The sequence below is a fragment of the Cannabis sativa genome, chromosome 5 (genome assembly GCF_029168945.1).
Source record: "Cannabis sativa cultivar Pink pepper isolate KNU-18-1 chromosome 5, ASM2916894v1, whole genome shotgun sequence".
Lineage (NCBI taxonomy): Eukaryota > Viridiplantae > Streptophyta > Magnoliopsida > Rosales > Cannabaceae > Cannabis > Cannabis sativa.
Window position 1 is genome coordinate 74,401,673 of NC_083605.1, and position 25,001 is coordinate 74,426,673.

Sequence of the window (25,001 nt, forward strand, 5' to 3'; positions counted from 1 at the left end):
GCTGGAAAGTTCAGCTCCAACCTGTTGTGGCACTATCAACAACAGAGGCTGAATATGTTGCCACAACTAAAGCTATAAAGGAAGCTATTTGGCTAAAAGGACTAATGAATGAGCTAAAATTACTTAAGGGTGTGCCTACATGGTGTATTCAGACAGTCATAGTTGCATATTTCTATGTAAAAATCCTATGTTCCATGACAGAACAAAGCACATAGAAATCAAGTATCACTTTATACGAGATAAAGTGACTCAAGGTGAAATAGATATTGAAAAGGTGTCTACTGAAGACAACCCAGCAGACATGGGTACTAAAATTGTAACTCTTAACAAGTTCACACATTGTATGAACTTGTTAAGAATCGACTCAGGTGACTAAAAGTAGGACCTATCAAGCTAAGACTCTCAGAGATAAACAAACAGATATCAGAACTGGTTATAAGAGGAATTCAGGTGGAAATTGTTGAGTAAATTCCACTTATAACCAGTCCCTTTACACAGATATCTACATCAGCAACTTAACAATAGAAATAAACAAATTGGACTCAATCCTATGTGGCTTCGCCTTTACTGGATCAAGAAATAGGAGTTAGTTACAACTGTTATTGTAACTAACTCCTAGATCTTTGATCAACCAACTTTGACACAAATATAAAAGTAGTAAATCAAAACAAATACAAGTAGAGAACACAGATCAAGAGAGAGAGAGAGAGAGAGAGAGAGAGAGAGAGAGAGAGAGAGAGAGAGAGAGAGAGAGAGAGAGAGAGAGAGAGAATGAGTAAACCCTAGTGTTGAAGACCTCACCTCCAAGATCCAGAGACGAGAATGGAGTTCTCGTGGTGAGGAATCAGAGGGAAGGAAGTACATGCACAACAAACAGAAACTGAGTTAGATCGAGAACAAATTAGAAAGAAAACAAAAGCAAAAATTGTACAAAATAGAGAATCGAGTTTACCTGGTCGTTCTTATGTGACAGGAAGCTCTAAACTTGTAAATCGACATTGTTGATAGTGGATATCAAGCTAGATCTCTGAGATGAGCTTGACAGAGACGTAGCCCAGTTTTGGGTGAACTCTGAAACAAATTTCTTGGTGTTTTCTCTCCCTTACTTTGTTTTTCATTTTGCTAAACCTATATATGTGTGTGTGTGGGTATGATTCTGGGTTTTGTGCTTTGAATCGAGCAAGTTCTTGAAGAGAACTTGCTCTGCTAGGGTTTCGAGTTGTGAGGCTGAGAGTGCATTGTGTTTGAGTGTTAGGGTTTCTAAACTCTTCTTGGAGAGTCTTTAACCCAGGGATCCAAACGACACAAGAATTGGTGTCGTCTTGGTTAAACGCTGCCGTTTTTGTCTAGACTTTAATTAGACAAGGAAATGTCGATTTTGACCTTGATACTAATATTAAAAATGTTTTGTTGGTGTAAGTTAAAAGGGTAAAAATCCTACAATGATAATGAGATCAGATCAGATCACCATGGATGAATCGATAGACTTGAAATTAGAGAATGTATATATATTATTGAGTAATACTTAATATTGTGAACCACACAATCTATTATTTTATTTTATGTTTGGGAAAGTAAAGACAAAAGATATAAATTCAAATAAAGTTGGCAGTTGGGTTTATTGTTTTGGGAGTAAATAATATTTTAGGAGTGTTAATATTAAAGTGTGGCTATCCACACAGTGCAGATTGGATTGGATTGAAAAATTTAAAATCCACACTTATGCGGATTGGATATTGATTGATATGTAAAAGTAACCGATCCAATCTAATATCCACACATCTTTATAAAAAAATTATATATTCAAATAATTTTTTTTTTGAATAAAAATCATAAAATTTATTAATTAATAAATTCGTTCAAAATAATAGAAAGCACTTCAGAATAACAGTCATCCAGCTGAAGCACCCAACCTGTAGAGAAATAAGAGTCTCTTACCAAGCAATGAGTTAACTTATTTGCAGATCGTTTTACAAAACACAACTCAACAAAAGATAAAACCAGAAGCAAATTTCGAACATCTTGAACAATAAGACCAAACTGTGAACGTATAAAAATACCGCTCTAAATCGCTTGGACACACACTAAACTATATGTTTCTAACATGACTCTATCCCACGAATGAGTTGCAATCCAACTCAAAGCTTCTTTAATGCCTATTATCTCAGCAATTTCGGGTTGAACACAACCAATCTTCTCCTTCTGGAATGCTTCTACCATAACATCATGATGATTTCGAGATACACAACCCATGCCAAAACGCCCCTCTTGTTCAAATAAAGCCCCATCAACATTAATTTTGATCTTGTTTAACTCAGGTGCATTCCAACGCTCAAGATTTCGCCTCCCATCATGCAGCGGAGACAACGAAAGACCCTTCCTTCCTTGAGCAAATTTATACTGATCAAGCATGTTTCTAGCTGATGCAACAATATTTAATGCAGACCAACTCTTCTTTTGCCAAACAAATTCATTCCGCGCACCAAATAGCCCAACTCACCATAGCCACTTCCTCCATTTCACCTTCGTGCCCCCTGCCGAAGATCCCCAACAGCCAGCTGCTGAATGTTGCAGCCCCAACCCCGACGTCGACCATGCTGCGATTCCAAGTAGCTTTAGCAAACTCACACTCCACCAACGCATGTTGAACGGTTTCTACATGAGCGTTACACAACGGACAGTCAGCATTGACGGGAACATGACGTTTTTGGAGTTGAAAACAAGTTGGGAGCACACCCGAAGCAGCCCTCCATAAGAAGTTACTGATCTTAGCAGGTATTTGTAACGACCAGACGCTTTCAAAAATTATTATTGGCATCACGGCACCAAGCACCTTTAGATTCTTGCAAGAATTTATAAACACTTTTAACCGAATAATTCCCACAAGTCTCAAGTCTCCAATTCCAACCATCATTTACGGCTGAATCACTAAGCTGAATGGACAAAATAAGGTCCTGATCACGTGAAACAAACAAGTCTCGGACAACATCCTGATCCCAAGCGCGAGTGCCAACTTGAAAGAGGCCAGGCAGCTGACTGATTTGTTCACAAGAGCAGGGTGCCTTGTAACGACATAGTTGTTAGAACTAAGTGGAAGCCAATGATATGCAAGAATGGATACATTTTCCCCATTAGCAATTGTTCTTTGAGCATAGGAATGTACTAGATCTTTAGCTTCAAGAATACTCACCAGATGAAACTAGGATTATCTCCCAACTCAGGAGAAAACAAGTTGCCATGAGCATAATATTTTGCCTTCAAATAATATTTTAATGTAAAGAAAATAGTAATTTAAAAGTCTGATACATATAATACAATTATATTTCAAAACTTAATATATCAAATGTATTTTTTATTCTTATATATAATTTTTTTTTCTGCATACAAATTAAAATAAAATTAAACATTTCTTAATACATACAATTTTTTTTCTTTCTTTGAATTTGTAATCTGTTATTTTATATATTTTAATGTGTTGTTGAAGACATAAATAACTATAATCTATTTTATTTTGTTGCTAGTTATGTAAAAAAAAAAAAAAAATTTATAAATATTAAATAATGTAATATTAAAAAATAACCAATCCAAAATAATCGATTCAATCTGCACTTTTACGGATTGGATTGGATTTGAATTATCATGCGGATTAAATTAGATTCCAAAAATTAGCTCCGCACTGATATAATATGAACAAAATAGTACGAATTAAATTGGATGAACACCCTACATATATCAATGGGATAAAATCACATCTCACGAATTTCTTTTCTGATATTAAAGGTTAATATTGCTGCTCATGAATTAACTTAACATGCTCTTATAACAGACAATAAACTTTTCTGAATGGAAGGAATCTCATCTAATTTGCCTTTTGATTTTTTTTTTAACCTTAAAAAAAACTCATTTTAAAATTGATATTTAATTATAGTTATTTTTAAAAAATTGCCAAGTAATACATATTGAGAAATAATCCATATATATTTTAAAAGAAAATATAATATAGTTAAATACAAATGAATACCACTAAAAAAAAAACAATATAGTTTTAATAGAATACAAGGTATCTACGATTTCTATTTTTATCATAAAAAAACAACTCTAGATGGTTAATTAACAAACAAGAAACCTGAAAAAGTGAAACATGTGAATGAAAAGGTCAAGCTTGTTTTTTTTTTTTTCATAATTCTATTGCTTTGTTGATAATAAGATGAGCTTAAAAACAAAAGACAAAATGAGATCAAATTAGAATGGCCGAGTACAATCACAAAACTCTTATTTTCTTGCTCTTAATAGGAAGAGAAAGAGGATGAGTTGGTCTCGAAATTTCGTATCCCTCAAACACTTGAAACCGATCGAAAACTAGTCCCTCCAAAGGCGGATGAGCAAGAATAGAGTAGTAAGCGAATAATTAAAGCAATTGAATGGCGAAAAATATTTTATGAACAACAAAGCTGAAGAAAGATTTAGCGAAAAACAAGGAACTATGTTTACACCTATTTGCGCCGTCTGTTTACCACCATATCTGGATTGCCTTTCCTCATCATTGCTACAAATTCTTCATAGTTTATTCTACCATCCTGTAAAAAAACAATTGGGGTCTCTAGCTTTAAACACAAGGTTTACTCGAAAAAAGGAATAGTATGGAGACTGTTAAGAGATAGAACTTACATTGTCTGTGTCAACTTCTGCAATGATTTCCTTTATTGTTTTCTCATCTCCCATGTTATACTTTTTAAGGGCTTGCTCCAATTCTTCCATTGTAATGTACCTAATATCGAAGAAACAACAAACGATTTAACCTCACCTAGATGTACATAAACATAACAATCATCCGAACGATTGTGGGCTGACCGAAGTTCATCCAAAATTTGGTATGTTACAGATCATTAGATAAAAAATCAACAGAAAAGGAATCATATTTTGCTAATAATGGCTTTCGAGGAGCTTACCCGCTCTTGTCCTTGTCAAAATATTCAAAAGCAGTGAATAAGTGTTCCTCTCTTTCCATTCTATTCAAGTGCATGGTAGCTGTTATAAACTCAATATAATCAATTGTACCATTTCCATCAACATCAGCCTGAAAATGACATGACAAAGATTAGAGGAGAATAGTTGCATAAATCATCCAACCACACAAAATAAAAGGTACAAAAAATGACCACAAATAAGTTATAATACAAAATATCACAAGGTTCTCTAATCTATTCAAGTGTAAAGAAGATAACATGAGAAATATCAGCTTTGGTTCTTCAATTGTGGAACAGATTCAAAACCCACAACAAAGAAGAATAAAGTCAACTCAGTGTCATAAGATAGATTCCGAAAGACCAGAGACATTACCGCTTCCATCAACTGCCTCACTTCAGACTCAGAAAGCTTGGTACCAAGTTTTGGCAAACCGGCTTTCAACTCTTCGTATGTAATAGTTCCACTATTATCTGTGTCCATGGATTTAAACATTTCCTTCAATCCCATGATTTCCTCTTCAGAAAGATTTTCAGCAATTACCTAAAGCAAGAAGAATGGGGAAAAAAATCAAAATTAAAAGTTTAAAACCGTAATGATATGATTAGAGAAACTCGTCTCACCTTCAAAGCTACTTTTTTGAGTTTATTCATTGCTCTGAACTGTTTCATTCTAGTCAAGACAGCAATATCAAGAGGTTTATCAGATGCAACACCATCTTCTCTCATCCATGGATGGTCTGCATTGCATTAAATTGTATTTTCAGTAAGTGGACTAAATTTCTAAATTAAGCCAAAGAATAAAACTTTAGTACATTCAATAAAAAATAAGTGAGTGATAAAAAATATGGGAGGGGGAGAATAATAAGACAGCTGAAAAAAGTATGTTTATTCCGTCAACCTTAAAGACTGCTAAAAGAATCTAGCCTAGCCACTTGCCGTTACAAATTGGCTATTCAAATGGGAACCAGAAATAGAATGAACAACGTGACCACATTATAATAGCTTTTCTATTGCTCTCAGATAACTTCATGATATACCGATTTTCTAGCTCATTAAGATGATACTATTAGATATTTTTTTCTTTTCATATCTGGTGTCACTACGAGTACATTATGTAGCCATAGAACACATCTCAATTAAGGCAAAACTAAAGAATAATGAATTTTGTGGTTCACATAAAGAGAAGTGCAGAAAAGATTTACAATAACAAAAAGCAGCTGAATTTGTCATCTATTCTTTCATTAACTTAAAAACAAAATTGAACCAGTGGGTTAGAATGTACTTAATCTCTGAATGAACAAAAAAACCGAAAACAGAATAAAAGCAGTAACATTTCAGTTCCAAAAAGCAAATGATCACCTACATAACATGCCCGTTTGACATTCAAGTTTATAGGTATATTCATGTTAGAATAAGAAGCAAAAATTAAGAATACCTATCAAGCAAAATTTATCATAAAAATCTTTCTTCAGTGTGGAACCTAATTCTATGTTATCTATTCCATAATGAAATAGTTTTGAAACTTACTTAGGACGTCAAATGCTGATAGCCGTTCTTTAGGATCAGAACAAAGCATTTTCTTCACAAGATCTTTAGCACTACTAGAGATGGAAGGCCACGGATCAGATGAGAAATCCATATGTCCTCGAAGAACAGCATCAAAGATACTTTGTTCATTCTCTGCATCCACAATAAAAGGTGAAAATAACAAATGTTATGAATATGACTACAGCAAACACCAACACATATCCTAACAGTAATAACCTCAAACCAGACTAATCTCAGTTCTTAACACAGCTTAAAACATGTAACTCGAAATTTCGATCCTTACACTTCTGAATCAGACTAATTATATACTAGAACAAGAACATGTTGAAAAAAAAAACAAACTCCAGTTCTGAAACAAAAACAAAAATACCTCCCCAGAATGGTGGAACACCACTAAGAAGAATGTACAATATAACACCAGCACTCCAAATATCTGCCTCAGCACCATAATTCCGGCGCAAAACTTCAGGGGCAACATAGTATGCACTTCCAACAAGATCCTTAAACACATCTCCTGCAATCATAGCACAAAATTCAACAACATTGTTACAGCCAAAAAAAGAAACTTTCAATCTATAAATGCATGAATCCTAAAATTAAAAATCTAATCTTTAATAGAATAAGAACTAAACAAAGCTAAAAAGCCAAATTAGAATATAACCCACATTCCCAAAAAACACTCACCAGGCTTGAAAAACACAGAAAGCCCAAAATCAGTAGCCTTAAGAGGCGAGTCCTCATCTTTACTAAGAAGCAAAAAATTCTCAGGCTTCAAATCCCTATGCATAACCCCCATCGTATGACAATTATGAACCACAGTCACGATCTGACGGCAGAGATTAGCAGCAGCTCGTTCAGAGTAATGACCCTTAGCAATGATCCGATCAAAGAGCTCACCTCCAGCACAAAGCTCCATAACCAAATTAACAGAGTGTCGATCCTCATAAGCACCTTTAAGCTCAACAATATTCCGATGACCAGTCATATGATGCATAATCTGAACCTCACGCCGTACATCTTCGATATCATCGCGATTGATTAGCTTCCTTGCTGCAATGGATTTACAAGCGAATTGTTGCTTAGTCTCCTTATGGGTCACAAGATAAGTAATCCCAAACTGACCCCGACCTAGTTCGCGGCCAAACACGTAGGTTGACCGGACATCCTCCATCGGCCGGCCCAACACGCGGCCGACTCCGGTACCAGCTGGACCAGAAGAAGAAGAAGTAGATGAGACTGGTTTTGGGTTTGGTAAATGAGGTCTTTGTCTCGGAGGTGAAGGTCTAGCATCGGGTGGGAGGATCTGAACGCCGCCGCCATTGGCGCCGGAAGGGCGTTGGTTGTGACCTGGGTTAGCTGATCCGCCGGAGGATTGACCTGAACTGCATGAGTTGCCCATGGGTGTGGTCAACGGAGGTCAAAGGAGAGAGGTTTGATAAGAGTTGGGGCTGTTTGGGTTTGTCAACGGTGGTCGGAGATGGGAATATAAAAGCGGGTTTTGTCTGAAAAGGATTGACCTTGACTTTATTTGAAATTACTAAAATGGGCCTGTGTAATATGGATCCCGGATTTGGTTCTTTTATTTTATTTTCATCTGTATCTAATCTAATTAATAATTAAATTTAGAAAATAATAATTAGTATTTTTATCTTCTTAATTTTTGGCACTATTTAATTTCATTTCCTAAAATATACGATTTATTAAAAATTTCCCCTAAAATATAATAGTTATATAATGAGTAAATACTATTTTGGACCCTGTGTTTTACAAAAGTTACCAATTAGACCTGCTATTTTGTTAAATGATAAAATGGACACTGTATTTTCTAAAATGGTATAAATAGGACCCTTAATTTAATTTTGACAACATTTTTTTTTAATATAACCAACTTGAAAATACAAACAGATTTAGAATATGTAAACAGTTTTGTCATAACACTTTTAGATAGAATTGTTATTAAATTCTATTTTGACAAAAAGTGAGTTCAGGGTCCTAATTTTACCATTTTGGAAAATACAGGCTCCATTTTGTCATTTAACAATACAGAGAGTCCAATCGGTAATTTTTATAAAACACGTGGTCCAAAATAGTATTTACTCTTATATAATTATACCATTTCTATTAGGTTTTGTTTCTTTTACCGTTAAATATTAGCATTTTTACCCCTTGAATTTTGACCAATATAAAATTTTACTCTCTTTTATTAAAAATATAATTTTAAAATTGTAATGTTTTTATTTTTTGAAAAACAATTATAATATTCAAACTTTACTGAAAAAATAATAAAAATTATTGAAAAACCAAATAAAAAATAAATAAATTAAAAAATATTAATTTTACTTAAAAAACTTAAATTATTCGTAAAAAAATATTTTCAAACTTTATTTTATGGGTAAATACCATTTTAGACCCTGTGTTTTGCAAAAGTTACAGATTGGACCCTGTGTTTTGTTAAATGACAAAATAGACCCTGTATTTTTTAAAATAGTAAAAATAGGACCATGAGCTTAATTTTTGACAACTTTTTTTTTTAATACAACCAACTTGAAGACAATGCTTAATACGAATAGATACAAAAAATATAAACAGTTTTGTCATAGCACTTTTAGATCGGATTATAATTAAACTTTATTTTGACAAAAAATCAATTCAGGGTCCTATTTGTACTATTTTAAAAAATACAGGGTCCATTTTGTCATTTAACAAAACACAGGGTCCAATTGGTAACTTTTGTAAAACAGAAGGTCCAAAATGGTATTTACCCTTATTTTATTTGTAGACACGTATTTTAAAAATTCAAACCAAAATTATTAAGACTCTAATAAATAATTTAAATAATGAATTAGATTAGATTGATTTTTAATTGGATTTTGAGATTGACATCTACTAACCGGTCCAATCTAATTAGAATCCAACTTTTAGTATCAAATCCAATCTAATTGTAATTGAATATCTATTTTTTTTTGTAATTGGATTGGATTGGATCGGTTCGGTTCAATTGGATTGGATCGGTTCGGTTCAATTGGATTGAATTGGATGTTGCCCACCCCTAAATGCACCCCTTTAACAAAATAATAATAATTGGAGAACAAAAATGTAGTAATTTTCTTTTGTAAAAAGAAAAGTACAATTTTCCTTAATTATTATTATTAACTATATCATATAAGAGCAGCTTCAAGGAGACTGCAATTTGATAGTTTAGTGTCTATAATTGATCCAAAGAGGCACTAAATTGAGCAGCAAATTGTAGGATTCTCTACAGTGCACGGCATATATGCCGTGCACTGTAGACACGGCATGTTATGTTTTTTTTTTTTTTTAAGTTTTTTTAATAATTTAATTAATATTTATATATATTTATATTATTATATTTGTAAAATTAAGAATTATTTTTTGGGAAATTTTTTAATACACATTTTTAAAAGTGATGTACGAATTTACTCCTATTTATTTCGGCACCCGACAAATTTTTTTAGTCTATTTTTTTTATATAGTAGTGTATATTATAATTATTTAAGACATCCTCTAAAATTTAAAAAAAATTAGAAAAATTTAATACGCCGAAAATAATGCACTTCTTTAAAAGTGGTGCACTGATTTACTCCTACCTGTTTCGGCATTCGGGAGACTTGTTTAGTTTTTTTTTTTTTTTATGGTCGTGTACATTATAGTTATCTAAAACATCCTGCAAAATTTAAAAAAATTTAAAAAAATTTAACATGCCGAAAATAAAATTCAAACTTTCTGTTGCGTGACTCTTTTATTTAGAAGAATACATTGTAAAAGCACCTTATAACATTTTTTTGTATAAATTTAAATGTGAATATCATAAATTATTTTTTCTTTTAATTATAATTTAAGTAAAAATTTATTATATTTTTTTATTTTTTTTTAAATTAAATAATAAAAATAATTTTTAAAATTAAACACATATTATTTTTGTTAATTAATATGATATTATTTTTTTATTTTATTAAAAAATTAATATAATAATAATGAATATTTTTTTAGTGTAATTTTTGGTGTTGTGGTTGGAGTAGAAATAATTTTTGACACTAAATTTGGTGATAGTGTAACACCAAATTTAGTGTCTCCTTAAAGATGCTCTAAAAAGAGGCTTGGGTTGGTCAAGAGGCAATAAGAGGTCAAGTGAATTTCTAAAATTTTTAAATTGAGTAGTTATAATAGTTACACATCATTGTTCATTACTCATTAGGATAAATTATATGAAAATTTAGATATTGACTTTTGGGAAAAAAAATAAACATTTTTGGTAGGAATTCTTCTTGCTCATTTTAATTCAATTTACTAAATATAAGTTGAATTTAATATTTTTATTCTCATCCATTAAGTCTAACCTACCGAACGCCCCATTAGACATTAAGTTTTAAATAATAATAATTTTTTTATATAATAATTCATATTTTCATTTTTAATTTTCTAATCATTAATGTAAAAATAATTAATGGTATTTAAATTATATCCATTTATCAATTAATATTATCTACTAACTCACTCATTTCAGTTAAGTAAAATTTGATAGAATGACCACATTATTATAAAATTATATTTTGAGAGGTATTATTAACAAGTCCTATGTCATATGGAGTAAAACTTGGTAAAGTTAAAAGGGTGAAAATGCTATGGACATCTACATTATTGTGTATATTTTTTAGCCCATTAAATATACTCTTACTCCTCATGTGGAAAGTGATGGTTGATTGTGTACCAACTTATGGCAGACTACGATTCCTTAATCTCAATGACAGAACTTGTGTTTTCTGCAAGGAAGAGACAGATGACACGCTGCACCTAATTGCAAAATGCAACGTTACGCGTGGAATTTGGTTCAAGAGTAAATGGGGTATTCAGATAGACCAAGTGGGTTGGAACAACATTATGTAGTTCGAGAAATGGTGGGTGAAGCTTGAGGATCCAGAGTTGCGTTTGTTAAGGTTGCTATTGAGTCGGACTGTGTGCGGCAACTTATGGATTGCAGACTGGAAACTTTCCAATTGGATGGGGCAGTTATCTTGTTTTTTACGGAATGTGTAGCTAAGATTAAAGAATTTGAGTCAGTTGTTTTTACTTGTATTAATCATTCTTTTAATTTCTTTGCGGATCTCCTTGCCCGTAGGGCCCGTGTTGGGAGAATCCATGTTGTCGGTTATGTTAGGGAAGTAGCACCCCTTTGTGGCTACTAATGCGTGTTTGTTTTTGTTTTAATATATGAATCTTAATTAGCAAAAAAATATAAAAATATATGGTTCATAAACTATTCACAATATTGTAAATTAATCATTTTGTTAAATTTTGTCACACGTAACAAACAAAATAATGACATGACTGCTTAACTAGTTGTTACGTCAGTGTCATGTAAACACTACATTTGTAATTAATTTGAAAAAATAATTTAATTTTACGTAATTTTCTTAATTATTAATTGATTTTTATATTAATAATTTTTTTAAAATGCATAATTTTTATTTTTTTAATGTTAAATTATACACTTACTGCTAATGTGACAATTTACTAAGTAATTATGTCATCATTTTATTTATCATGTGTGACAAAATTTGACTGAATGAACAATTTATAATACTGTAAATAGTTCAGAATCTATTTGTAATAGACTAAAAAATTCAAGTGTCAAAATAATACATATATCAATGAGTAAAAATTCTAAATAGCCAATCTAATATAATATAGGTGCCTTCATTTGAATTTTATTATTTATGGTTTCATTTTAATTTTAATTAAATTATTTCTTTATTTGATAGGCATAATTAATTTAGATTCATAATATAACTATCCAAATTGAGCTTAAAATATTAAATCCACCATTTTAAAAAATCCTTTCCAAACTTTTCCATCTTTAGTTTTTATTAGTATCTCATAAATTAATTAATGAAATTGCATTTACTTCAATAATAAAATCAATTTCTCAAAATAATTATTATATTAAAAAAAGATTGCGTCTGCCGGGAGTCGAACCCGGGTCTATTGCTTGGAAGGCAATTATCCTAACCGTTGGACTACAAACGCTACTTGAGATAAACATTGTAAATACTTTAAAATACTTTATTAAAACGACAATAATCATGTAAACGACACTTTTATTGTAAAACGACAAAAGTCTTGTAACCCCTGGACTAACGAGAACAATCATCATAAACGACACATTCTTGAAATTTCTTTTAAAAACGACAAATATACTTCTATTTATTTTGATATTTTGGATAATTTTTTTTTATAATGGTGTGCGTTGTAGTTATTTAAAAAATATACCTTAAATAATTATAACGCATACAATTATAAAAAAAAAAAAATTAAAAAATTCTTTTAAATGCCAAAACAAATAAAAAGTACATCAACATCAGTATACTCTTTGAAGTGTGTAAATCTTTTCAAAATAATAATAATAATAATAGTGGAATTTTTATAAATGAAGATAATCAAACACATGTGTTTTTATATTAATCGGATATCATGACTTGAGTGAAAAAATTTCATGAGAATTGTAATTTTTTCTTTTACATGCATTATTATTTTTAATTTTTGTGGGATTTTTATAAATCGGTCCTAAATTAAAGCGGATTGGGTCCGTACTGAAAGAAAAATTATTTTAAAAAATACACATATTTCATTAATAATTTTTAAAATGCTATCTATTCTTATAATAAAGGCTAAAAAAAAATTTCTAACGTCAAACTGAAACATTCTATTGGTGTATGGTATTTTTTTTAAAAAAAATAATAATAAGAAGAAGAAGTATTAGAATTGAAGGTTGAAACACATGATCTTGAATAATAAAATGTTAATATATATTATATAGTAATTTGAAGCGAAATTTTTTTTGTTTTAATTTTTATACACTTTATTCTCTTATTTTTTTTTGTGGCAAAATTTCCTTCAATTTATTTTTTTTTTACAAATTTGGCACGCTAGTTAATTATCCACTAAATGACTACGGTATACATATGTGTGTATGTAACATTAAAACCTCGAAGTCAATACAGCAGTAATCCAGTTAGTATTTAAGGTAACATCTAACTGAAACTTTAAATTTGCAAAAGATTTTGTCACTAAAAAAATAATAAAAATATTAAGTGTATAAAAATTAAAATATAAAGAGATTTTGCTATAAATTTTTATATTATATATATAAACATCATCAGCAAAGTAGTATATATGCATGGAATTTAGTGTAGAGTTTATAATAAACTATATGTCAAGACCAGCAAGATTCTAATCACATGACTACTTAATATATCTAGAAATTATATAATGAGCGGTCATTATATTTATTTATATATATAGGATATTTATTTATTATTTCAAGAAAAAATAAAAATCTCTATGTATTAATTAATATTTTCTTCAATTTATAATTATGACGTCACCTTATATGCTTCGTATATGTTCGGCATCTATGATATATTATATATAGCACAACTGAAGTGAATAATTTGTTAAGTTGTATATTATATATAAATAAATATATAATTATTTTTTTCTCTTTTTAATTGCAACCACAAAATAAAGATTTTAAATCGAAAATATAGAATTGAATTTGTAGTATATTATATATAGGTAGGACAAATAATTTGAGGTGTAACTTCCTTTAGTTTTATGAACATTTGAATTAATGTATAAATATTCTTCATATATATCAATTTTAAGGAATAACAATAATTAGGTGCTAAACGCACATATGATATCACTAAATTATAATTGTTTATTATTTAATTAAAAAAAGACCAAATATGCTATTATGAATAGAATAATGAATACACAGTTCAAAATATAAAAGTGGAATATATATCATCAAACTAAGTAATAATCTCGTACGTATTTATCTATAATATACATTATTATTATTATTTAGAGAAAATAAAAATATCTATTGATGAATAATAGGTAAATTTGACAAAATTTATTACATGAAAATATAATTAAAAGAACAAAAACATGAAGAAAAAAAACACTAACAACAGCTTAAAGATTCAATAAGCCACAAGTTGTCGAGCATCAAAGAGGTGTGAAGTATATATTAGGCTTCCAAACCAAATGAGCATCTAACAGAATCCACCTACTAATGACAATCATCAATCAATGATCTTCCAATAAAAATTAGGACATATATAGTAATCTCATTATTTAAATCATAAATAAGAGAAATAACACGACCAACCATGTTATTAGGGCTAGCTCTAAGTTGAAATAGACTATAAACAAAAAAAAAAAATTGAGCCCTTACTTTAAAAATAAATAGTATTTTTAAAAATTATTAAAAAAAATATGTATAATTTTTAAAAAGTATTTTTTTTTATTTGGGCCCATAAAATCAGTAGGGCCTAAACGCAGACCTAGTCCACCTATGCCTAAGACCAACCCTGCGTGTTATAATACTCATTCCAGAAAGCATAGAACACATAATAAAGGGTCAATAAAGATCTGTAAACAACTTATACAGTTGGTAGTGGCGTCAAATAGTCCAAGTGAAAGAAGAAAGTTTCTCTAGTTTATGGTGTTCAACTACTCTACTCTCCTTTCACCATCTTATGAATGCAATAGCTGGCATGGAGAAGTTTGGGGGAGATTTCTAATTCCAAAGCATCGATTTTTCATGTAGACTAGTTACAAACTAAGGACAGATTGATGTGATTCAATATTATATCAGATGTTAAATGTTTTCTATGTAATCAAGCAGATGAAAGCATATCCTATTTATTTTTTTTTATTGTGGCTTTAGCAGAACCAAAGCCCTAGAAACACCACAACCTTGACGATTCCAACGGCTTGAGAAGAAGATCGCCAAGGAGAGGAAACCAAAAGCACATCTCGTTGTTGAGCAAAACAGTAGTGCAAGGGAAAGAACCCATCTGTGTATATCAGTAACCCCGACTAGAGTCACTCCCAAACTCTGAGAATGGTCGTCGAACCCTAATCGAGGTGAATGGAGACTATTGGACAATATTATCCTACATGGATCAAATATAAAAATATTGAATCATATATAAGAACATGGACTACTTCACTCTAGTTTTATCAATTAATTTTGAGATAAAATTTCACAAAAACTAACCACGCGACAAAAGAATATTATAAAATATAAAAATATTATATCACACCCTTCGAAACTTAACATTGCATTGTTGTGTAATAATTATATATATGTGATTAATTATGAGAAGAAAAAAGTTAATAAAAAGGCATATAATAATATTATTATGCTTTAATCATTGAGATGAGAATATAGAGAGAAGACCTATATATAAATGTATGCATGCGCATTAATAATACAAAAACAGAAAATTCTATATCTTATTATTTGATGATATTGTATATTATTAATTATTTGACAAGTGTACATACACATTTTTTATATCATTATATGGCTTCCAATATGCTACAGTACAGTCTTAGTCAAAGATAATATTCTTATGAATGGACTATATATATATGGATTATAATTTATAAGGGTAATTAAAATTCAATTATATACTTATATATAAATTGATTTGATGAGGCTTTTCTACGTACGTAGCATCTTAAATATTGTTCCTTAAGTAATAATTATATACACTTTATTTACGTATGTTATTATAAGGATATATATAGAAACCGCGTCTGATGATATTGATAATATAAATTCGAATTTTAATTCAGTTTCATATATGAACTTGAACCATAACAAAAACTCTTTAATTATATTATTATATGTATATATATCATCTTATATATTATGCATATATCCACTACACATGCAACATCATGCATATATGTATCAATATATATATAACATGCATGCCTCATATATAAATTGGAGTGCAATCTATAAAATATCAAAATATGATTTTAACTTATTAATTAACTTCTCATACAAAGATAACTTTTATTGTATATTATGCGCTCCATACATTTGGCAAAATAAATTTTCCATAAAGAGATAATCAAAGGCTATCATAATTTTATAATTTTGTAACTAATTAATGGTGCTAATTCAAATCAGCTAGTCTGGGTCCATCATGAGTTTTCTTGGGCCCTAGAAAAAATAGAATTTTTTTGGGGGTATATTGAAAAATACCTCTTTTATTTATCAATTAACCAAATCTACCTCTAATTTTATATTTAATTAAAACATACCTCTTTTTATATGTATTGTACTCAAAATACCCTGACACAAGGGAGTCACATAGAAAGTACATTGAGGTGATAGGGATAAAATAGGTAAAGTGTTTAAAAAAAGAGGTAAATATGATAGGCTTTAAAAAAGAGGGTAAAAATAAAAGAGAACAATATAAAAAGGATATAGAATCTAATTTCCTCAATTTTTTGGACCCCTGAGTTTGGTTGGGTCCTACTGGCGCGGTCTCGCCTGCCTTACCCTAAGACTGGACTTGCTTGTGTGAAAAATGCAAGTCATTTTATAGTCATGTTATCATGTTTGACATGAATTATACTGCTCATTTTAAGAATGGTTATTATAAAATTAAGCCACCAGAAACTTTTATAAGTAATTTATTGTTTCAATATTCTTTTTTTCATTTTTTTTTCAAATTACGTTGATTCTTTTAATTAAGGGTGCATTGGAAAGCCAAAATGAAATTGAATTTGAGTATAATTGAAGGTAATATTTAAATAATTTATCACGTTTGTCTGATCGGATAATCAGTAAGTAGCCAATAATTGAGGGATCCAATTACACTTTTCAATTTTTATGTCTCCCCTTATAATTGGGTTTAATTACACTTAGGTACGTGGCGTTTGGTTGGGAGAAATGTAAATATATGAATGGCAATGAGAATGGATTTGAGAATAGGAATAAAATGATATAAAATTTAGGGGTATTGGCGGCTAAGCCACCTGAACTTTACGTACAGTTTGTAACACAAACCACAAAAACCGAATTTTTGGCAGCTAAACTACCTAAATCCTGGTTCCGTTTTGCTCTGCACACCTCCGTCCAAAAATCACAGTTAAGTGTCACGGTGGACTGTCCACATGTACACCGTTGTACACATGGCAAATTTTTACTGGTCTACGTAATATTAGTTTTAAAAAATAATTATAAATATTTTAAAAAAATAATAAATAATTAGAAATTTTTTTTAATAATTTATATATTAAAAAAATTGTTTAAAATATTTAAAAAATAAAGAAAAAAAAATAATTAAAGTCGCAGCTCATCGACAAGCCAAAGCAGCACCTTCACACACAATAAGAAGAGGTCTGATGACTTCGCGCACACCGGAGCGGGGCACCGCGGCGAGGACGACTAGGGGGTTTGATTTCTCCGTCTCTCCTCTGCAAACGTCGACACCGTCATCATGAGAGAGCTTCAAGCTTAGTCAACCCAGATCTGATTTCTGGGTTTTCCCCCTTTTTGGGGGGTTTGATTTCTGGAAAAAAAAAACGAACAAGAAGAGGAAGAAGAAGAGCGGACGATTGGGGTTGGACAGTCGGGGATGGACGGTTGGGCTTCGATTTTCGGGGGGTTTGCTTTTTGGAAAAAAAAAAGCAGAAGAAAGATGAATAAGAAAAAGAAAGAAAAAAAATAAGAAGAAGAAAAAAAAATTAATTATTTTTTTAATTATTTTTTTTCTTCTATTTTTTAAATATTTTAAACTATTTTTTTAATATATAAATTTTTAAAAAAAACTTCTAATTTTTTAATTTTTTTTTAAATATTTATAATTATTTTTTAAATATTTATAATTATTTTTTAAAACTAATATTACGTGGACCACTAAAAATTTGCCACATGTACAACGGTGTACATGTGGACAGCCCACCGTTGCACTTAACTGTGATTTTTGGACGAAGGTGTGCAGAGCAAAACAGAACCAGGATTTAGGTAGTTTAGCTGCCAAAAATTCAGTTTTTGTGGTTAAGTGTTACAAACCGTACAGTTTAGGTAGTTTAGCCGCCAATATTCTTAAAATTTATAATGCATAAAAAAATTGATAAAAAAAATCATTAAATTTTTTCTCATGTTATTGGAATGGCCTTTCATTCCATTTCAAAATAAAATAGTTATTTTACCAAAATAGTAGAAATGACATTCCATTAGAATGAATATATTCCAATACTTTAAAATGCAACCAAACAAATGAATGGAATGAAAATTGTTTTATTTTAACTCCATTCTATTTTATTACCTCCAACCAAATGCCACCTTAGGGTGTTCATTGGACCACATGCAATGTTTTTAGGCCTATCTAGATGCGATTTAATTATATATTATATTAGATGTTAGATTTTAATATTCGATCAGATCTAATTAATTTCAGTCATTCAATCGATCCAACATTCAGTGGTTGTTGGATTGAATTGATTATGTTCATTGGATGTATTTCATGTATATCTATTAGTTTAATTTGGGCTTCTCCAATATTTTGGACCTAATATTTATCGGATCGGATCAAATTCATCTAATCTTTTAAATCCAGTATCTATTGGATTCAATTGGATCTATCCAATCCCAAAAAAAAATGTAAATTTTAATGTTAATTTAAAAAACAAAAAAATACAAAAAAGGAAAAAAAATTACAAAAATACTTTGGGCCGGCCCATTAAACATTTATACAGTCCACATACAAATATTTACAAAAATACCACATGCACTAAGCCTTCAGCTGTACAGAGCGAACCATGAAGATGAAAATACGCGCTCGTTTCAAAACCGCAAAACAACCAAAATGAAACCAAAACGAGAAAAATACAACTATTAATTCTGGCAAAATCAACTGGAAAAGAATACCTGCAATGATCTAAACTGAAAATGACGAAAAAAAAATCAGAAAAACTGTGAAGAAACTGAAATTACACATTTGTTTTCTGTTTTATTCGATCAAAACAACTCCCCTAATATCGAAATCCAGATTCATGAAATGTAGATCTGTAACAAACAGATCTGGACCTCCCACCAAATTCAAATCAATGTATGATGTGAAAATTTTTAAAAAAACCTCATGAATAATGTAACGTCCCCGCTTCAAGCCTCCATTGGGCCCTTACACCCACGGACTAATGGCTCTTATACACGAGTTCGTCACTTTGGTTGCTTTCTGGATTGATGACTGACCCTACAGATCAACACAAGTGTTTTCAGCGTGCTTTGTCCTCACTCACACGCATCCTAGGTAAACTTCCCAGGAGGTCACCCATCCTTGAAATTGCTCCAGGCCAAGCACGCTTAACTGTGGAGTTTTTTCGAGATGGGCTACCGAAAAACAAGATGCACCTTGTTGATATAGGTAGTACCAATCAATCCATTTAAGCTCTCTTCAACTATGTAGTCTCATACCTACACAGTCTCAGAATCATCCCACTTGACCTTCCCCAGGCGGTGTGGGATTGCACAGCTTACCCGGTATTTCCCCTTACGGATCACGGGACTACTGACTGTCACAATCACCCCCCCTTACGGGGTCCGACGTCCTCGTCGACCACACTTCCGACTGGGTCAAGGCTCTGATACCATTTGTAACGTCCCTGCTTCAAGCCTCCATTGGGCCCTTACACCCACGAAATGAATGGCTCTTATACACGAGTACGTCAGTCTGGCTGCTTCATGGACTAACGACTGACCCTACAGACCAACACGAGTGTTTCCAGCGTGCTTTGTCCTCACTCGCACGCTTCCTGGGAAAACTTCCCAGGAGGTCACCCATCCTAAAATTGCTCCCAAGTCAAGCACGCAGTACCAATCAATCCATTTAAGCTCTCTTCAACTGTGTAGTCCCATACCTACACAGTCTCAGAATCATCCCACTTGACCTTCCCCAGGCGGTGTGGGATTGCACAGCTTACCCGGTGTTTCCCCTTACGGATCACGGGACTACTGACTGTCACAATCACCCCCCCTTACAGGGTCCGACGTCCTCGTCGACCACACTTCCGGCTGGGTCAAGGCTCTGATACCATTTGTAACGTCCCCGCTTCAAGCCTCCATTGGGCCCTTACACCCACGGAATGAATGGCTCTTATACACGAGTTCGTCACTTTGGTTGCTTTCTGGATTGATGACTGACCCTACAGATCAACACAAGTGTTTTCAGCGTGCTTTGTCCTCACTCACACGCATCCTAGGTAAACTTCCCAGGAGGTCACTGTTTAACGCCCAAATGTGACTTCCACTAGCGGTGGTTGTAGTATAGATCGGGCGGTCGATTCCACAGGGAGGTGATTATGGACAAAAGCGTTAGTAGAAAAATAAAAACAAAAGGTTAATAATAAGTGATAATAGTAACAAATGATTTTGTGATTTTTGTTTTGGTAATAAATATTAAAGGAAAGCAAATAAAGGTGTAATCAATAATAAAAGAGAGAAAGGCTTCAAGAATCATCCATATGCTTGTTTAGTTATTTTGTACCTTTGATTCACTAAGTTGACACAAATGATGTAACATTAAAGTTCATTATATTTTGAGTATACAAGTTCTTAAAAATAAAAGAAATAATTTAATCTTATGTAGAACCTAGAAATGACATTATACATCAAGCAATAATGCAATAAAAGATTAAATATAAAACTAAACATCAATATTATTTTTACTAAATAGTAACACATAGAAAGAGCATGACTAATCCTATATATTTTTAGTAAAAATAATGACAAAGAGATAGAGATGGAGATGGATGTGATAGTGAAGGAAATGAACACTAATATTACTTTTATTAATTTTTAGACACATAGGGAGAGCATGACTAAACCTATATATCATTTAACTAAAAGTAAATAAAAATGAACATAAAAGATAGAAATGAGCAATACTATCATTACTATAATCACTAAATAAAAATATATAGAAAGAGCATGACTAAGTCTATATATATATTTGGTATAATAGCATAGATAGTATAGATGGAAGAAGAACATAAAAATAAAAGTGGAATATGAACTTGCATTACTCAAATAAACATTACAACAAAAAGTGAATCAAAGATACAAAATAACCTCACTTTGCATATGGAATCATCCCTAACCTTCCAAGGAAGATTAGACCATTATGCTAATCATTCTCATAAAATTTCTAAAGAGAAAAGATGAGAAGAAAAGTTGAGAGAATTTTGCTATAGTTTTTCTACACTAAAAATTACACTCTCCAAATTACTAAAATGAGCTCCTATTTATAGAGCCATAAAAGGACTAAAAATAAATAAATAAAAATTTGGGATTATAAAATAAATATTAAGATTAAATTTGACATTTCAAATCAAAAATAAAATTAATATTATTTTTGTTATCATTGTGATTTTGACTTCTACTCTTTGGATGAAGGTTGAGTGTGGAAGAGGAAAATAGGGTTGATGATGACCTAGACTTATCATCATTGCATCACATGCTTTGGAAGAGACAAAATTGATGATGAGCTTCATGGGCTAGGCTTAACCTTTTTGGGTTGGGTTGCTTTGGACTTCAACAAAAATGCCATTTTTTTCTTCATTTCTTTTCAACTTTGCTCCTTCCTCTTTCTTTCAACAAAAATACACTTTAATTCCTACAAGAAAGACATAAATTGAATCAAAATCAAATATTTTCATTTATAAAATATATTACAATAATTTCATGAAAATATCAATTAAAACTCAATTTATTTTATCATTTAAAATAAATAAAAGTGTATTTTTAACCACTAATCACAACCCCCAACTAGCTTATTGCTAGTCCCTAGCAATTCAAGCGGAGAAAAAGAATAATCGAATTGAATAAACAAGTCAAATCACGCAAAAATATCCAAGCATTTTCAAAATATTAGTAGAGAGTTAAAGATTGCTATCAGTGTTATTTCAGTTGTAACAACAGAGTTGTGTGTGTGTGCACCAAACTGTATTTATTTTATTTCAAGTCTTAACACAAATAGTATCGAAAAATCTCAAAAGTGTAAAGGTCTCAACTCCAATTTTTTTTCACGGGTATTGAAAGTATTTATATTGGAAGGGTGACACTCTTTGGAGTTGGAAATGTAACAATTAACGCACAAATGAGAGAGGATAAACTTTTTAGGATAAGCAATTTGAACAAATATTGATCACAAGATAGACATATCAAACCAATAGAATTCAAATGACAAACAACCTTTGGGATTTACATGAAAAACTCACAAAATAAAGAGCCAACTAACTAACTAATAAATAAAGAAATATAATAACAATTTTTTTTTTCTTTAGAGAGACATGTGATGCTTCACTTTCTTTTTTTTTTTTTAATTAAAATAAACTAACATGAAACTTTTTTTTTAGATATGGAAAGAACAGAGGAAAATAGAAATAAAATGATATTACTTTTCTTTTTTTTTATTTATTTTTTTTCTCAAAAAAAAAAGATGGAGACTACTTGAAAATCAAAATAAAATGATGTTGCTCTTGTTCTTTTTTTTTTTTTCATTATATATATTTTTTTGATGATTTTTTTTTTTTACTTTTTTTTTTTTCTTCTTCTCTTTTTTTTTTTTTTGACAAGAGACAACATATAAAAATAAAGATATAAAGAAATACAATAAAATTACAAAGAAATAAACACAAAGGCTCTTTTGACAATAAATTAATCCCTCTAGTAAATGTCATGTTTGAAATTCCAAAAGTTTAACTTTACCAACTCAAATGATCAATAAAAGTTCAAAAAGTTATTTTCTCAACTCTCACAACTCACAAAAATTGAAAAACTTTACACTCAAAATTTTTCTTAACTATATGTGTTTACAACCATTTTACCACATGTTTGGAAAGTGCACAAAAGAACTCTGAAAATCACAACTTGGTAACAAAATATAGCAAATATTGACTCAAACTGTAATTTTACTATCATGCTTGGATAATTTTGAAAAAATTTGACTTAAAAAATTCAACAAGACAATTATAATTCTCTAAATGAACGCTCACCAGAGCTCACCACCCCCAACTCAAAATTAGACAGTGTCCTCAATGTCACAAAAAATATAAAATGAAAAAGATAGGGAAAAGAGTACACCTGATCGACGATAAGATGCACGGGGTGAGAGTGGAGATAACCTGATAACAGTAACCCAAAACAAACATAGAAAATACAAAAATACAAAAACACAAAACAAAAATAAAAATAAAATAAAATACTATAATATATAGATAGGGAAAATAAACATTTTAGAGTGTATAATCTGGGTCCTCAAGAAGGACCTCTTCAACAAGGCTCACACTCTCAATGTAATGTTTCAGTCTCTGGCCATTGACTCGAAAAATTCTCCCATCGGTTGGGTCCTTGACTTCAACAGAACCGTTGGGGAATACTTGTTTAACCACATATGGACCAGTCCACCTCGATCTCAACTTACCGGGGTGGAGATGCAAACGAGAATCGTACAAATGTACTTTTTGATTCGGCTCAAAATGTTTTCTTAGGATCTGTTTATCGTGAGCAACTTTCAGCTTTGCTTTGTAGATCCTAGAATTATCGTAAGCATCATTTCTCAACTCCTCAATTTCAGACAATTGAAGTTTTCGGTTCATACCTGCCGCACTTAGATCGAAGTTCAGGGCCTTAATAGCCCAATAAGCTTTGTGCTCAAGTTCGACAGGTAAATGACATGCTTTCCCATAGACAAGCCGATAGGGAGACATCCCAAGAGGGGACTTGTAAGCAGTGCGATATGCCCAAAGTGCATCTTGAAGACGTGTTGACCAATCTTTGCGGTCGGGATTTACCGTCTTTTCAAGAATGTTTTTGATCTCCCTATTAGCTAGCTCAGCTTGACCATTGGTTTGTGGATGATAGGCATTGGCAACTTTGTGAAGTACACCGTACTTTCGCATAAGAGCCTCAAAAGATCGGTTGCAAAAATGAGTGCCTTGATCACTAATGATAGCGCGAGGGGTACCAAACCTCGATAACACATTTTCTTTTAAGAATTTCACAACAGTTGCGTTATCATTATTTCGACAAGGTACTGCCTCGACCCATTTTGAAACATAATCCACAGCAAGAAGGATGTAAAGGTAACCAAAAGAAGGGGGAAATGGTCCCATAAAGTCTATCCCCCAACAATCAAATACTTCAATGACAAGAATTGGGTTCAAGGGCATCATGTGCCGACGGGACAAGGAGCCTAACTTTTGGCACCTTACACAAGAGCGACAAAAATCATTGGTGTCTTTGAACAAAGTGGGCCAGTAAAGACCGCATTGTAAGATTTTTGCAGCGGTTTTCTTCACAGAAAAGTGACCACCACAAGCATCATTGTGGCAAAAATTTAGCACACTAGACACCTCTTCATCGGGAATGCATTTTCGCATAATCTGGTCGGGACAATACTTGAATAAGTATGGATCATCCCAAAAGAAATTTCGCACCTCAACCAAGAATTTGCGTTTGTCTTGTGAACTCCACTCAGAAGGGAGCTCACCAGTTACTAAGTAGTTAACAATGTGCGCATACCACGGTAACTTAGTAACAACGAATAATTGTTCATCGGGGAAATCATCATGAATAGGTGGGCCATCAGC

The 25,001-nt window shown here is 31.4% G+C and overlaps 2 protein-coding genes and 1 non-coding gene across 3 annotated transcripts; all 3 read right to left on the bottom strand.

The window, feature by feature from the left end:
- Positions 1 to 1,891: 1,891 nt before the first annotated feature.
- Positions 1,892 to 2,911, bottom strand: LOC133038512 (uncharacterized). The gene is made up of 3 exons (XM_061116682.1): positions 2,501 to 2,911; positions 2,105 to 2,400; positions 1,892 to 1,913 (listed from the first exon to the last, which is right to left on the bottom strand). The coding sequence occupies exons 1-3, from the start codon at positions 2,909 to 2,911 to the stop codon at positions 1,892 to 1,894; spliced, it is 729 nt and encodes a 242-aa protein (XP_060972665.1).
- Positions 2,912 to 4,148: 1,237 nt separating this feature from the next.
- Positions 4,149 to 8,107, bottom strand: LOC115716149 (calcium-dependent protein kinase 1). Its single transcript, XM_030644889.2, has 8 exons — positions 7,200 to 8,107; positions 6,886 to 7,029; positions 6,495 to 6,647; positions 5,589 to 5,704; positions 5,341 to 5,508; positions 4,950 to 5,077; positions 4,669 to 4,768; positions 4,149 to 4,577 (listed from the first exon to the last, which is right to left on the bottom strand). The coding sequence occupies exons 1-8, from the start codon at positions 7,912 to 7,914 to the stop codon at positions 4,494 to 4,496; spliced, it is 1,608 nt and encodes a 535-aa protein (XP_030500749.1). The 5' UTR covers positions 7,915 to 8,107; the 3' UTR covers positions 4,149 to 4,493.
- A 4,381-nt stretch (positions 8,108 to 12,488) lies between these two features.
- On the bottom strand, positions 12,489 to 12,560 carry TRNAG-UCC (transfer RNA glycine (anticodon UCC)). The gene has a single exon. It is a non-coding gene; the product is annotated as a tRNA-Gly (tRNA).
- Between the last annotated feature and the right edge of the window lie 12,441 nt (positions 12,561 to 25,001).